This window comes from Vidua macroura, chromosome 5 (genome assembly GCF_024509145.1).
Source record: "Vidua macroura isolate BioBank_ID:100142 chromosome 5, ASM2450914v1, whole genome shotgun sequence".
NCBI classification, from domain to species: Eukaryota; Metazoa; Chordata; class Aves; order Passeriformes; family Viduidae; genus Vidua; species Vidua macroura.
Genome location: NC_071575.1, coordinates 21,487,375 through 21,502,948, shown reverse-complemented (window position 1 = coordinate 21,502,948; position 15,574 = coordinate 21,487,375). Strand labels below are relative to the sequence as shown.

The window sequence follows — 15,574 nt, the reverse complement described above, 5'->3', positions numbered from 1 at the left end:
GCGGGTCCCTTGTCTCGTTGTCCAAGATGGCGGCCGCGGGCGGCGGCGCGGCGGGAAGCGGCGGGGCCGAGTGAGGCGGCCGCGGCCCGTCCCCACCCTGCGGCCGCGGCTCGGCGCCGACGGGCCTTGTCGCCGCTGGGCGGCCCCGCAGTCGGGGCACGCCCGGGCCTGCTGCAGGGGCGGAGCCGCGGGCTGGCGTGAGGCTGGAGCCCGCTCGGGTGAGGGGACGCGCGGGCGGGCGGGAGCGGGGCGGACGAGCCCGCTTTGAACGGAGGCGGCGGCGGGACCTGGGCTCCGGGAGGTGTCGGGGCGCATGCGCAAGCCGGGCCGGCCGCCGGTCCGTGCCCGCGGAGGGGCCGGTGCCGGGGTTCGCGCCCTCGGCTGCGCGCGGAATTCCCGGCGGTGCCGGCCGCCCTCACGGCCCCGGCTGGGAGCGCTGGCGGCACGTGGGCTAAGGGAGCAGCTCCGCGGCCAGTCGGCAGCGGAACCGGCGAGCGGGGTCTGTGCGGAGCCCCGGGGCTGCAGAGGAGCAAGGCTGGGCCTTGAACCCGCAGGCATGTGCGCGGAGGAACGGCAGAAGTGCGGGGAGAGCCTCCCCACTGAGCCTGTGCCATCGCTGCTGAAACCCGGGAATTTGAAGCAGAGGAGCCTAATTGAGGTTTACAACATGAGAGTAGTTAAGGATATGTTTTGTACTTGCCGGATTGGAGGTCTGGGCTGTGAGCACCTTTGGGCAGTATCTACCAACCTTTGTCCTTGCCAGGCAGATAAGATTTAAAAAGAGACTAAAAGGTATGCATGTAGGTACAAAGAAATCTTAGGCTCTCCAAGTCATCCATTCATGAATGACTGTCTCCACTTTGTTTTGCTGATCAGCATCTGTATTAGTCCCTTTCTGTCTTGAGCAAGGTGTTGTGTGTCCTCTCACTGAAGTCTGTATGACAAACAAACATCACAAAATGTTGACAACGTCTGGTTTAAGATCACTAGCCCACAAGTGGCAAGATGCTCTTTTTTATTGCGGAGTGCAGTGCTCTCTGCATGTACATATGCAGTGCTCTTGTGTATAGATGGAATCCTTGTGTTTGTTACCAGCAATATATAATGGTCAGAACGCTGTCTTGACATTTTGCAGTGGGTGTTTTCCCAAAACCTGAAGAAACAGCATGTATTCCTATGAGTTCAAACAGAAACATCTCCTGTGTACCCACAAGCCTGATTTAGTTGTGACTTTGCTGTATCAGTTAAGTAACCACTATAGGATGAATGAGTTGTACATTGTCAGCTTCAACCAGTTTATAAAATCGAGTTGCATGGGGGATGTACAAGCACAGGTTCCCTGCTCCCAAAGTATTCCCATGCAGCTTCAGTGTGGAGGGATTGCCATGACAGCTGGGATGAGCAGGCTGCATTGTGTTTGTGGCTGGGTGTTTACACATGTGCACGTACACGCAAACACACAGAGGCAGCTGGCAGCGATTGGATTGATCCCATAGGAGCAGAACATCGATCTTGCTGAGCTGGTCACTGGCTGAGGAACAAAAGCTGTTTGCTCTGAGAGAACCAGAGTGTGGATATTCCACAGCAGCTCTGTCCTGCTGTATGCCCCTAGCTGGCACAGTGGCTCACTTAGAGGAAGGAGCCTGAAACCTGGGGGCAGAGGTTGGGTTGCTGCAGGAGCACTCCTGGCTAATAGGAGTGCTCTCTTCCATCCCCTCTCCCAGGCTGGCATTCAGAATGGCTGCAGTGGTAGCACTGGGGAACACATCAGAAGGATACACACCTCTAATACAAAATGTGTGATCCTCTAGTTAAAAAAAAAAAAATTCTTTTGTCATTTAATTCCTTCTGCCTGGTCCCTTCTTTTTCCTTCACTTCATCTGAGACTCAAGGGTTTGAAATCTCTTTAAACATCCCACTCTTTGCTACAGTGGCTCCTGACAAAAAATGGCTTTGACACAGGGTGCAGTTTTGTGTGTCATGAAAATTGAATTCAGTTGTCTTCTCACCCTCTTTCTATTTTTGTAAATAAATTAGTTCAGTGATTCAGATATTTTATAAGAAAGGATGGTATTTTCTATATTTAAAATAATACAATATCCATTTTGATTAAAAAACCCAAATCTATCAAGCCTGAAGAGTGACTACTCATTTCCTTTCCCACTGTCTTCCAAAGAATCCTTATTTGGTTCAGAGAAAGTTTCCCCATTTACATAGTGATTCTTCTTTATGGGAGGGTTATTTTCATTCTCTGTTTCTCAGACCTTTTCCTATAGATGGGAACGGGGGAAGGAGCCCAGACGTGGCAACTCATTCACAGGCTCCTGCAGGACCACCATGGCTTATGATGGCACCAAGAAGAAAGAAGGTATGACTGCTTCATAATCTCAGAGGGATTTGCAAAAAGAATAAACAAATAAAATTTTTAAAAGGGTGCCCTTTGCAGCCCTTTCCAGGCCATGCAGAGTGGGAAAGAAGTTAGGGTGCTGTGGAGCCCTTAAATTTAACCTGGCCAAATTACTGGAGGATCCCAGGCCCTTGACTTCCAGGTGTAAGGTACTGGGGTTAGAACTTGAGAGAAATGGGTGGTATTTCCTACTGCAGGCACCCTGATTGAGAACTCTGCCACTGCAGCCTTTCTTCTCCTTACCAAGTCAATGGGACAGGGGATGAAGGATAAGATACATTTAGTCATGGTAACATTTCTAGGTCCACTTGCCTTTAGGAAGGAACATACAGACATTAGAGATTAAATCTGGAATGATTCTGTTAGAGCACTGAGACCCATACCTCTGGTCAGAGAGTACAGACTGTTTGTTACCTTTCAGGCCTCTGTGCTTGTTGGGTTTTGTGCATCACTCTGTGCCAATATCCTCTGTTAGTTTATTTTATGAGTGGTCCACTTGTCTGTCATTCCTTAATGTGGTATTTAATTTCTTCCTTTTTTTCCCATTTCACATAAATCACAGAGTCCCTAGAGAGTCACCGAAGTGTTGATGATGGGCTGGCACCTGGCAGGATACAGCGGGAGAAAAAGCGCTCATACAAGGATCTTCTGCAAGAGGAAGATGAGATAGCAACTCAGGTAGAAACCCTCAGAGGAAAGGTTCAAGGTGTAAGGATATGCATAAAGGTAGTGATGGGATGGAATGGGTTTCTTCTCATTTTTTTGATTTTTTGTTTAGAAATGCATGTAGAAGACAGCAAGAGCAGCTAATCATGTCCTATATTGTTCAGTAACTCTCCTGGGGAAAAGGAGGGGATCAAGCCCTGATTCTGATTTTTCTGGCCTCAGGAAATGAGGTAGTAGGAGTATTGTCCCAGTGTTGATGTAGAACTTTGCAAGTAAGAAAATGCTATGAATAACTTCTTACACACATTTCTAAAAGATAGCATTTACAGTTGTATAAATAGCCAGCAAAGGATGGATAGAATATTAACTGATGCACTGTTTTCCTGATTCTGCAGACAGCCTGAAACGATAGCTCTTGAGAAGAATGAACTTGCCCTGTTTGTCTCTTTGGGGCCTTAATTCTTGAAATCACATAGTGGCAACTTCAGTTTCTTCAAAGCTTTCCTCTTTGAGCTGCAATTTCTGCTGTTAGCTCAGAGGTGGCTATCTAGTGATTTGGGGTGTTTTTTCATCTCAAAAGCAAGTTCTTGTTTAAAATCTTCTACCATGTGGTTGGAATTCTTTAGAGGAGCTTCAGTTTCAGATTCATAAATTGATCAAAACACAGATAATTATTATGTGACATAGAATATTAAGAACATATTTTTGTTCCATCATTCTAGTTGTCACCTCTTTGTACCTCCTGTTACTTTTTCAGCATAGTAAGCATGAACTGCTTTGTTTTCAAGGCTTGACAGTCTATGCATCTGAAGTTATTTCTTAGCTTTTTTAAAGGGTAGATGTCTGTCTTTTATCAGCTTATCAGCTGATCTCCAAGTGATGGCTTGCATTGCCCATATCTCAACACTTTGCAAATGTGCTTTTTCTTTTTTGTTGCTCCTCTCACTTGGGGGTCTCCCTGCAGAGATCTGCCTTTCAGTTTCCTTGGAGCCCTGTTGTGTTGCTGTGCCTACAGAAAGCTCGATGTCAGTTAGGTGACAGTTGTGCTGAAACCAATCCAGACTAATGATATGTTTTGTACTCTCCCACCTATCTGTAACATGTGTTTCATCTTCCTTTAAACCTACACTGTGTGCTCTGGGGGACACAGTAAGTTCTCTTTTAGCACCTAGGAAGATGGTCCTGTTTCATACCTACAGATTCTTGGTGTTAGAGTAGTACAAGTAACCCTTGATACCTCCTATAATTTTCTATCTGTTAATAGTCTATGTGACTCTCATATTATTTCCTGCCTTTTTGACAGCAAATTTCTTCTTCTTATTCCAGGACAGTGAGTTTTTTCCAGGGACAGAAGCTCACAAAAAGAAGAGAAAGCATTCCTCTGATGAGTTCTGCTACAGAGGTAAGGAAGTAATCAAGCAGGAGAAGGGGCTAACAGATCATGACTTCAAGGAAAGGACGCTCGTAAACCAGTGTCATCAAGCTTTGTGGTTAGCATTTTATAGGAGTAGAGTACATCAACCTGCCTTAGAACAACTGATCAGAGACCTGACACTGATCAGCATCGGACAGGAGTAGATTAGGGAATTATATTTTCAGTCTGTCTTAACAAATTATCATTGTAGGGGGTAGAGATCTTCCATCCCCTTTTCACTGACAAGTTGTAGTTTTCTAACTCATGCCTTCACATTTGACATTTGCTTTTCTTGTTTACCAATTGCATTAAAAACTAATTATACTTACAGGTAAAGAACTTTCTCTGAATTTATAAAAATAAAATATCTGAGGTTGAAAAATAAATGCTTTCTGTTCAGTTATTCTCACAATTAATAAGTTGTCCAGAAAATGACAATTCGGCTCATAGAAGCTTAACACATTCAGGATTTATTATTGGTCCAATAGAAGGAGAAAGCCAAGCTGAAATTTCATCTTTCCTCAAAATCTGTCTACAGAATGAAAAAGCTCGTATTTTCAACTCATTGGTTTCACCTTGGTTAATAATGTTACAAAAACCTTGCACTTGAGGTGTAATTTCAGTTAGATGTATTTTCATCAAAGCATTTTATTTCACAAGTCACAAATGGAGTTTCACAAAGCTTCAAGAACTTTCCTACTGTCTCTCCCTTCCTTAAATTATTTGATCAGCTCAGGTGTCACAGCCTCTGAATTGTTTCAGTAAGGCTGTGCTGAGGTGGATGCTGAGGTGGATGTTTTTGGTGCTGTGGTTCTGTTTAAGCCAGGATGTAAATCTGTCACCTGTAATTGGAAGGCTCACAGGATTCTCACTTCCCTTCTTCGCCGTCTTTAATGAATCATCTCAATGTACATTTCTTTTGATCTTTTTCAGGTGTCTCGCCTTTGGATCTACCATCAAAGAAGAAGAAAAAAGCAGCTTCTAGCCCATCCTCAGCTGATACAACCGTGGATTTACTTAAAGCTATCAACTCACCTTTGGCCACAAGCTCAAAGTCTTCAAAGAGGACCTCTGAAAAATCATCTCATTCTTCCTCTGGCCATTCTGAAAGCAGAAAGGAGCATCCCAAGAAGAAGCTGAGTGGGAGCAGTGGGGAGCACTCAGTGGATGACAGCAGCTCCCACAAATCTAAAAAAATGAAACCTCTTTACGTGAACACAGAGACACTTACTCTTCGTGAACCTGACGGCTTGAAGATGAAGCTCATCCTTTCACCAAAAGAGAAAAGTAGTGCAGCAGATGATGATTCTTTATCCTACTCTTCAGCACCAGCAGCTGTAAAGAAATCTTCAAAGAAATCAGCTCGAGATGAGCAAGGCTCATTCCTGCTGGGGCACGATCTGCAGAGCTTCCTGAAGTCATCCCGGAAAAAGCACAAACCACCTCTAGACTCACATCCACCTTCTGAGAGTATCGGTGCTGACACCTCCCTTCATGCAGAGGGCCATGGAAGCGAGTACGAGGTTTCAGGTATGGAGGCACCACCAGAATCTGGTTCTTCTTCTGGTGGAGAGTTGGAGGCTGGAGAGCTGGTGATAGATGACTCCTACCGGGAAATCAAGAAGAAGAAGAAGTCCAAAAAAAGTAAGAAAAAAAAGGACAAGGAGAAACACAGAGAGAAGAAGCATTCCAAGTCTAAAAAGAGTTCTGGGCACTCTCCTGTGGCAGTAGCAGAAGTAAGAGTGTCACCACCACCTGCCAGTACTCCCTATGTTGTCCCTCCACCTCCTCCTGCTGTTTTTCACTCAGATGGTCAAGGTGAGAAGAGGAGGAAAAAGGAAGACAAGGAGAAGGACAAGGCTGAGAAATGGGAAAAGGAAAAGGAAAGAGAAAAGGAAAGAGAAAAGGAAAGAGAGAAGGAGAAGGAAAGAGAAAAAGAAAAGGAAAGAGAGAAGGAGAAGGAAAGAGAAAAAGAAAAGGAAAGAGAGAAGGAGAAGGAAAGAGAAAAAGAAAAGGAAAGAGAAAAAGAAAAGGAAAAAGAAAGAGAAAAAGAAAAGGAAAGAGAAAAGGAAAGAGAAAGAGACAAAGTAAGGAAAATTTGAAGGGAAAATAGAAATTGGGTGGAGGGTAATGGTGAATTAGGTACTCCATTACAAAGGCATGTTAAATTGAAACAACGGTTAACTGATACCAATTATCAATGGTGTAACTGAAGCGTGTTTGGAAAATATGTCAGCCACTGTGATTTCTGTTTGTAGCAGAAGGAATATATGTTCTTCTGGCTTTGTGGCACAGACAGTCTTTAGACATTAGAGGTTCTCCGGGAAAGTTATACTTAATTTTGCTTGGTGTGGGTCATGTACCAAGCACATCTGCATCTTTTTCTAATGTGACTGGCTCTAGGTATTCCCAGGCAGACTTTTGGACTAGTGGTCAAAGTTTCTGTAAAAAGAAATCAAGCTGTTACCTGAAAATTGAAGATATTTACCCATTTGCGCCTGTATTCAAATGAAATTCTAATTCTAATAGACTACCATGTTCCCAGTTTTGTCCTGTACTTACACATTCAGTTTTCCATGGTTACTGCATAAAGATATGAGTAGCAGAAATGGTAGCTAGCATATGAACAAGTTTACAAATGAGGTAACTGTAACTGTCTGAGTAAATGGGGGAAAGCAGTTCAGATGCATGTTTAGATAGAGAAATAATGCTTTGTATGAGGAATTGGACAGACAGAGCTCAAATCTCTTCAGCCATTATCCTATTCTGTTTGGGAAATTTTCCCTGCTCATAGCTCAGCAATTGCAATACCTTTGCTGTCAATGTACTGTACAGTCTCTTTTCCTGCCAACTGGAAATACTATGTAAGGATGCAAGGAATGGAACAAAACATTATCATGAGGACTTAATTGTTTTGACAGATCTGTAATAGGTAGTGTGAATAGTATAACAGATACTGGGTTTTATTATAGGTTTTAAAACTGAAATGCATTAACAAAGTTGTATGTTGATCCTGAATTTAGAATAGCAGCTTGTTGAGTTTTGCATGATAAGCCTTGTACTAAGACTGTTCCTGGCTGATTCCTGTGCTTTCATAAAGACTAAATTCAGCCAGAATATGTAAAGAATTGCTTTTTAAGGTTCCTGATCCTGATAAAGTACCATATCTTTCTTTAAGTCTTTAATAAATGCCAAATTCTTATTAAATTGGAGAAGGTCTCGTCATAATTAAAAATCTTTGTTTCCTTTCTTCTTCTGACTAGCCAAAGAAGAAAAACATGTCTGCTTATCAAGTGTTCTGTAAGGAATATCGTACAACTATTGTGTCTGAGCATCCTGGAATAGGTAAGGGAATAATCCAGCCTTCTCTTCTCTTGATTTTACACCAGTCAGATCAATTAGCAGAACATATTATCTCTCTTTCAGACCAACTTCTTAATTTTGACATAATGCAAAGAATCTGCCAATGTTATTTAGAATAAGCGATGGCAAAGGGGAGGGGAGTGGATTTCATGGTCGTATTATAATTTTATTTTAACCAAGTTGTGAATGTAGGTAAAGAACTTGCTAGCTTTTTCTTTACTTAAAGAGTTACCTTCATTGTTGTCACTTTCCTGTAAATACACAATGACTTCATCTTTCTGCTATCAGCTTTTATTTTAATTTTAAAGAGTGACAGGAATGCACATTTTCAGAACATTGTGGAGAGTTCCAGTTGTAGAATGGCTTGCTTCCTAAATGTGTATGGATGGGCCGGTAAATTTCCTATGTTCTCTCCAGGATTTTATGGTCAAATTTTTTTTAAACATTTTTCTTCTTTCTTTCCTTCTGCCAGATTTTGGAGAGCTAAGTAAAAAACTGGCGGAAGTGTGGAAGCAGCTACCTGAGAAGGATAAACTGGTGAGTGTTTGTGTGAGATGTTTTTGTAAAACAATTTCTGTGAACTAGGTGCTTAGATCAGAATGTGGTGGCAGCATTGCCACAATGCCTTGAAATATGTTACCTATATACTTAAAGCATGTAAAGGTGGAAAGTATGGAAATCTTGCCCTTGCAAACATAAAACCATTCATTTTGTTCTCATGGGATTGCTTCCTCCTAGCTGCCTCCTAGCTATGTAACATCATTCTGCCTCCAGGTGCTGGCATCAGGTAACAGAATTACCTAATGTTATGAATATTTCTTTTCTTACCATGGTAACTACAGATCTGGAAACAGAAAGCTCAGTATCTCCAACACAAGCAGAATAAAGCAGAGGCCACCACTGTGAAGAGAAAGGCATCATCTTCAGATGGTGCACCAAAAATGAAAGGTAATTGTTGCACTTTATTTGTCTCATCTCTTTTCTTGGACAGGGAAGGTAGTGTTGCCTGTGGAATAAAAAGCAAAGGTCCTTACCTGCTTCACCTCCCTACCTGCTTTCTCACAAAGCATGACATTTAAATCACTATTCAAATCAACTTTTCTGTGAGAGTGAGAACGATGTCAGTATTTTTCATAAAGATTTCCTTATCTGATTCATAGAATGGTATTGGTTTTGGCAGTTTAGGGATTGAAATGTAAAAGAGGCAGAAAGGAGGTTCTATTGGGACTGGTTTGCTGCTAGAGGGAAGATGGGTTATTCTTGGTTTAGCATCTCTGATACCAAATCTCCCCAACTGCATTCAGCTGAGGTAGATGTTCTGTACATGTAAAAGAAAAGCTTCAACTCCAAAGACTATGGGACTGGGCCAACAGAACTATTTAAGCATCATGCCTATGAGATTTGAACTTTAGTAACTAAATAGGCTTGTGAGTAAAAGAGTGAAAGCAAGGAATATGAAATTTTAATTTGTGTGTTTTTCAGCTTCTCCAACAGGAGTGGTTTCTCCTCACAAAAAATCCCCCACCAGCACCGTGGTGGTGCCTTCCTCACCAGCCAAAGCCCCTGAGACAGATCCCATTGATGTAGCTGCACATTTACAGTTACTGGGTGAATCTCTGAGCCTCATTGGACACAGACTGCAGGAAACAGAGGTGAGCTTGTAACCAGCAATAGCACAGTGATGTCCTGTAATCTACACAATGCATTCAGGGAGATGATTATTTTATTTTCTTAAAAGTTTAACTAGTGGTTTTCTGTTAGGAAGAGAAACTAGAGGTGTAATGCCCTGTTTCTTTGATACATCTCTCTTTATTTTCAGTGAAATAAAAGTCCTCAGTAAACAGTAGGCATCAAAGAAAGACAGGTGCTTTGCAGTTCTAGGTCCTTGAAACCAATTTGTAGTTCAGCAAACTCTTCAGTCTTTTCTTGCTGTATGTTCACCTGGTTTTTGGTGAATCTTCCTTGCTATTTTGTCAGTCTCTGGTCAGTTTCTGTTACTGTTCTACTTTTTAGAAAACTATTAGCCTTTTCCAAGAGGTTTTTTGCATGTCCTCTGCTTTTCTGGCAGTATCATATTGCCAGTGCTTTGGATAGAGGCTACAATTGTTTCAGTTTACCTGGTAAAATAATGTCACATTTTAATGGTTTCCTACTGTTATATGACAGTGACTCTGTGAATGCACATTCACACCTGTACGCCCTGAGAACTCAGCCCAGCCTCTTAGGAAAAAACATATTTGTCTCAAATAATATCACTGAGTTTTATGAGTAGCATGATAATCTCACCCCACTATGCTTGCTTATTTTATCAACAGTAAAATAAATGTTCTTGCATTTTGGTTTTGGTATGACTGATTTGACATCATGAGAGGAACAACCAGAGCCCAGAAAAGCACACAGACAAATTCCCTTTCCTGAAAGTATATCAATGACTAAAGCATTTGTTAGAGGCTTAGCATTTCTTTAACTTCAAAAATAGAACTACTATTGTCATCAGACTCACGTAGTTAACAAAGTTGATGGTACAAAATGGCACAGAAAATATATTACAAAAATTTGTGGAATCAGTGTTTTATGCAACTGACAACTTTCTGGTGTTTTCTGTTGATTCCTGCTTTTATCTTGCACCAGTTCATTGCCTCTTGAACTCTTAAATTTTTTGAGCCAGCAGTCTCTTTGTGAAGCACAAGGCACAGTTTTGTTACTGTGTAGATAGTGAAAGTGGACTGGAGGAGCTGAAGATACAGTATCTGCTTGAGAGTGGATACAGTTGAGAAAGAAGCACAATTTTCACTACTCATCCCTATCCAATTTTTTTCTTCCCTCACGACCAGGGAATGGTGGCTGTTTCAGGAAGTTTGTCAGTACTCCTAGATTCAATCATCTGTGCTTTGGGTCCATTGGCATGTCTGACCACACAACTGCCTGAGTTGAATGGCTGCCCAAAGCATGTTTTGGTGAGTTCTTTGTGGTTATTTTCTTTCTAGCACTGTTAATTTCAGTAGAGTCCAAATAGAGCTTTTTTTGATTAATCATTGTAATATAATTATAATTCCAATGCAGTAAGAGAATTTGTCTTGGTCATGGGCTTTTATAGAGGAATATTTATTGAAATTCTTACAGATATTACCGTTGTACTATATTGCGTAACCTTTTTTTCTTTCACTGGCAACTGACCTAATATTTGTAGCATTCATTGCAGTGTGGGTAGGTCCTGTTTTAGTCATAATAGAGTCAATCAATGTGAATCAAATAAAAGTAAACTAGTATTTTCAAAAGTCCTAATTTTCCATAAAGATAAAACCCACCTTCTAGCTGCTCTTTATCACACAAGCTGTTTTTCATTCAGTAGCATAAAAACCAGTTTGTGATCTCAGGATTCCTCATGTGATGGTGTAGGACCTTTTACAAGTGACTGAAATCTTCTCTGAGCAAAGAAAAATAGTCTCTGTCTTAAGGAGCTGCATAACTACAGTTTCTTTTCCGCTTCAAGCTACTCTTAATATTGAGCCCTGATTTAGCAGCAGCTCATGGCATCTGTGTATCCTGATGTGGACATAGATTAAGATGGCAGCAGCCATCAGGAGTCATACTTCCTACGAGAGACATGAATAAAGCAGCAAAGGAGAGGAGCAAAAATAAAAAAATACGGTCCGCAAAAGTTAAGAGACTAAAAACAAATCCAGCAGAGGGGGCAACAAAAATGAGATATGAATTGACATGTCATAATAGGGCAGCCCAAACGTTTATTCATTACGAGAATGGACTGTCAACAACTGGAACAGAGTTGACAATTTAGTCTGTGAACACCCACAAACTGGCTCTCTGCACAAAAGCTGAGTCAGTGGGGTGTTCCCATCTTAAGCCATGGAAAAACTGATGTTTTTTTTCCTTCCTGCTTGCCAAGTTTATTCAGAGCAGTGACGCCACGCGATCAGTGGTGTTTATTAGAAACTCAATCAAGTTATTGTTATAAGGAGCAATAGAGCTTTAGGTGAATTATGGCAGCTACGCTTCACTTCTGGAAACCCCTGTTCAGGAGCTGATAATAAATCTGACTTTCACAGTCAGGTACATAACGACAGTGGGTGTTCTGAGACATGATTGTGTTTCAATTTATATTTGAGACAGTAGGTGGCATTGTAAATTCTAGAATCACAACTGGTGCAGATCCACCTCCTCCATCTCTCAGTTAAAGGTGCTGCTCCTAAGGCCTCCTTCAGCTATCCAGCCACGGGCTTGAGCTTACTGAAACACTGCATCTGAAAAACGTACAGCTGGGTCTTTTTTCTGATGGGCACGAGAAGGATTCCTACTCTCAGAATTCTGTTACGTTTTCCAAGAAAAACTGAAGGGCACGTCTTTTTGCCATCTATTAGAGGTGATCAATAGGCAGCTTTGCTTGGCTCATTCTATGATAACTTGTAACCCAAGTAACTGTGCTTAGTACCCCCACCTGTGCCATTTTTTAAGGATTTCAAGTTATTACCTGATGCTAAAAAACACCAAATTTCTTTTCCCAGTCAAACACACTAGACAACATTGCCTACATCATGCCTGGACTTTGATGGGAAAGGATCCTGGGATGTACTCAGCCTCTTTGTAACTGACTTGTGTACCTGCACTATGCTGGCGGTCCTGAAGGGCTCCATGTGGAAGCTTTTAAAGTTTTATATATGTATAGTGTATACATAGGATTGTAACTATTTGACTTCTATTTTATGAAAAGTTGTGAATTTAAGCTGAGAAAACCCTTTTGTGTTGGTGGCTGAAATGTCCTCCAATCTGAAAGTATTTTTTATGAAGAGTTCAGAAAGCTTTTGAGATATTTGCCTTAAATTCAGATTCAGTGGGGGAAGCAAACAGAGAATGGACTTCTCAACATAAACAAGAAAGCTGTCACCATGAGAGGGGTCATTGAAACAGGTGGCCCAGAGGGGTTCTTGACTCTTCTTCCTTCATGATATTCAAAAACTGAACAAGCAGCCTGCTCTTGTTGGACTTGCTTTAAGAAGGGAGATGGACCAGATGATCTCCTGATATCCCTGCCTAAACTAAAGTATTCTGATATTCTGTGGGCAGGTAGAGATGATACATTTTGGACCAGGAAATAGAACTGAATTCTTCACCAGCCCTATTTGTAACTCTTTCTGTTTAAAACACACTTCTTGAGGGGAAAGCTGGATGGCTTTTTGCGTCTTGGTCACTTTCTCCAACCCCTACTCCTCAGTCAGTAATAACTGAAAGTTGTCATTGTCAGCTGGCTGGTCTGGTAGCTGGTATTTCAAGTGAAGTAGACGACAAGAAGTTTAATTTTTCCTTATGGACTCATACTCAAATCATCATTAGCACAATGTATCAACCCATTGCATTGGCTTGAGAGAATGAACCTCCTGCTGATTTTTCCATGGCATGCTCAGCGTGCTTTGATGGAAAGGAGTAGAGAAGCAGATGGGAAAAACTTGGATTGCTTCTGCCTGTCTTGCCGCTGTTTTGTGAAATGGCTCGTCCCCCATCTCTCTCACCAGTGCTATTGCAGGAGCTGTGGTGCTGCTGCAAGGCAGTAACCAGTGGCCAGTTTGAAGCAGTTACAGCCAAGTAAGGCACATGTGGGTTGATTGGACCGGTTTCCCTTCCTTCCAGCCACGTACTTGGAGTTTGGTTTTCTGCTCCTCTGGAAGAGGAGCAGCAGGAGAACACTTGATTCCTGTTTAGGCTTTTGTCTGTGTGTATGTATGTGTATGTGGTGTTCATATCACATGTATTTAACTTTTACCAATATCTGTAACAGATTTTAATTTATCCTGTATATTTCTCTCTGTGTGTGTATATATTTTTATATATACATAATTTAAAAGCAAAAATTCCTCCCTCAGCCAACAGTGTGTGAAAATGTGAATCAAGTTTTTCTCAGCTCACTTCCTGCAGGAATCAACTCTATGTATAGTAGTAAGCATGGGCATTGTGTAAAGAAACACCAGGAAGATTCTAAGAGTTTGTAGACACAGGCTATCTTGTGAAGGTGGGCAGAACAACTGAAATATTATTTGACTCAGGCCTTATCAGCTCTGAAACAGCAAAGTTTTAAAATTAGAGAAGAGGCATTTTTTACTTCCAAGTAAGTCTAGCTTCTGTTTTTTAGGACAGTTGAAAGTGAGCTGTCCCTCATTGTGGCTGAGCCCCAAATCAGAAGTAAATTAAATCCTGGGATGTGGAGGGTTCTTCTCCCCATGCCTTTTTGCCATGTATTCCCCAGATGTGCCTGTACAAGGTAGTCTGTCTCTTACAGATCTTTTCTCAGTGCAGTGAGGGGTTTTCTCAGCAGAAGATTCTCAGACCACCAGGCCAGAACACGTTTTAACAGCTTAGGACAAATCCCAATGGGCCTGGAAATAGGAAGGGCCCAGGAGGGAGGCAGTCCAATCCTGCTTCAGATCCTGGCCCATACTAAAGCATCTGCTGTTGTGAGCAGCACAAAATAACTGGCTCTTTCCAGCCCTTCACTGTTGAGAGCATTGTGGTGAAGGGGTAGATCTGCTTTTGAAGAAACAGAAGGGGATTAACTTTAGCTTTGTCCTCTGTACAACTGAAAACTCTTGAAGAGTGAAAAACACACACGACCCTGGTGTATTGTATTTTTATTAAAATTTGTACACTTTGTATAATCTGTATCTTGTGGTATTTGGTACTATAGGGAAACTTTGTCAAGACTTAGCAGTTTTTATATTTTTGTTATTTCTTTGCTGTTTGGTCCAGATTACATTACAATTATACACAGACTTTTTTGTACTGTACTTACAATATAATTTTTTTTTTTTAACTTCTGGAGTATTGTCGTTCATTTCTGGCATGTGCTGTTTTCTGCAGCTCTTGTTACTACTTGTATTTAGTGTTTCTCAGCAAAACACATCCAATCCTAACCCTCCTAAACTCACTCACTTGGCATGCAAGCTGTACTGTTTCTAATAGCACCGGTCACCCAGATTATCGCTCGGGTTCCTGACTGCTTGGGATCCCCCAGAAGGGAGATGTAGCATGGAGCACTGCAGGTAACACCAGGCATTTGTCTTCCCTGCTGCCTCACCTCAGTTCAGCTTTGTGGCATTCAGGTGACACCAGTACACAGGACTCGAGTGTGACGCGGGAAGTCAGGCGTGGCAGCGTTAGAGTGGGATTTGTACTGGTTATTAACACGTCCCCATTTTCCAGGTATGGGTGTTGGTTGATTGCAGCCTCAGCTTGGGCAGGGCAATTGCTTAGGCCGGGAGCACACCCCAGAACGTGTCAACCACCCTGTGTAGAGTCACAGGATGGTTTGGGTTGGAAGGGAGCTTAGATCGTTTCCAACACCCCTGCCACAAAGACACCTTCCACAAAAAATTTGCTCAAAGCCCCACCCAACCTGGCCTGGAAGACTTCTAAGGATGGTACATCCACAACTCTCGGCAACCTGTCCCAGTGCCTCACCACTGTGAGGGTCACAGTAAAGAATTTCTTCCTAACTCCTACCGGGAGTATCTGGAGACCTTCCTACTCACACTGGGCTATGGAAAACTAAAAACTCATCGCCATGGGCTTTCCAGGGCTTGGGCATCGCTCAGGCTCGCGGGTGTTCTGCACGAGCTCGGCGTGGTTGCAGAAAGCAGCGGAGGCTCTCGGCGGCGGGAATCCCTCGGTTCCTACGGCCGGAGCTAAGGGCCAGCAGGACCAGGGACCCGTCGGCT

General features: G+C 42.3%; 1 protein-coding gene across 1 annotated transcript; it reads left to right on the top strand.

Moving 5' to 3' along the window:
• Positions 1-88: 88 nt before the first annotated feature.
• Positions 89-14,670, top strand: HMGXB4 (HMG-box containing 4). The gene is made up of 11 exons (XM_053977342.1): positions 89-218; positions 2,263-2,368; positions 2,970-3,085; positions 4,400-4,475; positions 5,421-6,574; positions 7,751-7,832; positions 8,323-8,387; positions 8,693-8,798; positions 9,333-9,502; positions 10,685-10,807; positions 12,374-14,670. Exons 2-11 carry the CDS (start codon positions 2,338-2,340, stop codon positions 12,416-12,418), a joined length of 1,968 nt encoding a protein of 655 aa, XP_053833317.1. The 5' UTR covers positions 89-218; positions 2,263-2,337; the 3' UTR covers positions 12,419-14,670.
• Positions 14,671-15,574: the final 904 nt, after the last annotated feature.

Coding starts and splice junctions, on each gene's coding strand:
- HMGXB4 (XM_053977342.1), top strand. CDS start 2,338: ATGGCTTATGATGGCACCAAGAAGAAAGAAG. Junction 8,799..9,332: donor TGGTGCACCAAAAATGAAAG/GTAATTGTTGCA, acceptor TGTGTTTTTCAG/CTTCTCCAACAGGAGTGGTT. Junction 10,808..12,373: donor GCTGCCCAAAGCATGTTTTG/GTGAGTTCTTTG, acceptor TTCTTTTCCCAG/TCAAACACACTAGACAACAT.